General features: G+C 37.9%; 1 protein-coding gene across 1 annotated transcript; it reads right to left on the bottom strand.

The window, feature by feature from the left end:
- Positions 1–202: 202 nt before the first annotated feature.
- Positions 203–1,352, bottom strand: LOC126753469 (antigen 5 like allergen Cul n 1-like). Its single transcript, XM_050464973.1, has 3 exons — positions 1,158–1,352; positions 697–1,094; positions 203–643 (listed from the first exon to the last, which is right to left on the bottom strand). The coding sequence occupies exons 1-3, from the start codon at positions 1,299–1,301 to the stop codon at positions 373–375; spliced, it is 813 nt and encodes a 270-aa protein (XP_050320930.1). The 5' UTR covers positions 1,302–1,352; the 3' UTR covers positions 203–372.

Raw genomic sequence — 1,352 nt, 5'->3', positions numbered from 1 at the left:
ATTCCCACATGCATTGAGAGCATTATAACTGCCTAAGAGGTAAGGGTTTATGAGTTTGAGATTCAGAGAAGTCAACAAATTTTCGGTCGATCGAGGTTAGAAAACAAAATTCGCTAAAGGATCTGAAGGCTACCCCAAAAAGTACTTATGAAAAGTGTTTCATAAAAAAATCGTTGACATAAGTGTATTACATCTGGTGGAGATTACTTTGAAGGCGACAACATATATATTTTTATGAATAATTAAATATTTTGCGTTTAGAATTTCTGGGTACCGTTTTGTCACAATGTATACTCGTAGTACCACGTTTTGTGATATTTTTGCCAATTAAATAAGGTATTTTATAACCACACCCAAAATCTGCAAATCAGTCTAATCATTGAATATTTTCCCGGTATTTTCACAAAGATGAGGATATTTACTACTCTGGACACTTTCATAATGATCACACTCGGAGGCTGATGAATTGCCTTTCTTGTACATGAATGTGCCTGCTACATTAGTTTTTGAGTAGTTACAGGTAACCTCAATACAATAAGATCCAAACGAACAGTTTTGACATAGCGCCAGACCACAACCGACGAAAGCTGCACGTTCGTTTGCAATGGCAGAGAAGTGGCCAATAGCATGCCAGTCTGCAGCGCTGAAATGGTACGAAAGTCATTACGTTTCAGATTTTAAAATATTTACACCCACCCTTTTGGAAATTCTTCTACCATTTTATTTCCATCATCCACCAATAAATATTCGCTCCACCAATCATCCACCGCCTGCACTACCACATTTGCTACCGTTTTTGGCTTTACACTTGTGCCCATTATATGGAGATTTTGACCGGAGCCTGGAAATCGCTCAGTAGAACGACAGGCGTCATGCTTCATATTACAGCGTTTTGCATGATGTCCAGCTATGTACGCTAACTCGCTATCCCAAATTATTTCACGCATGCGCGCGGCTTTAGGAAATTTTTCACCTCCTTTGAAAGTTTGTTCACCCCCTGCTAGTTTGTTACGGTACTCATTGTGTCGATCGACATACATACGCTTTATTTTGTCTGTCAATGGCAAAAGTCCAAGGAGTTCCCCTGCCCTAGGCTTAGAATAGAGATTAGTGCTTTAGACATGTACTAATAATATACTATATATACAAGCACTTACCACATCATCCTGATTACACATAAAATGTTTTTTAGTGCCACATAACTCCTTCTGCTTATCACAATAATAATAAGCATTGACGGAAACGCAAGGCCATATCGTAAAAGCGACAAAATAAAAGCCAATGTTTAGAACATTTATCATGCTATTGTACTGATGGCCTTGCACGCATATATGTAAATAATTGAAATTATA

This window comes from Bactrocera neohumeralis, chromosome 3 (assembly GCF_024586455.1).
Source record: "Bactrocera neohumeralis isolate Rockhampton chromosome 3, APGP_CSIRO_Bneo_wtdbg2-racon-allhic-juicebox.fasta_v2, whole genome shotgun sequence".
In the NCBI taxonomy this organism is placed as follows: Eukaryota; Metazoa; Arthropoda; class Insecta; order Diptera; family Tephritidae; genus Bactrocera; species Bactrocera neohumeralis.
Note: the sequence above shows the minus strand (reverse complement) of the source record. Positions and strands in the feature narration are given on the sequence as shown.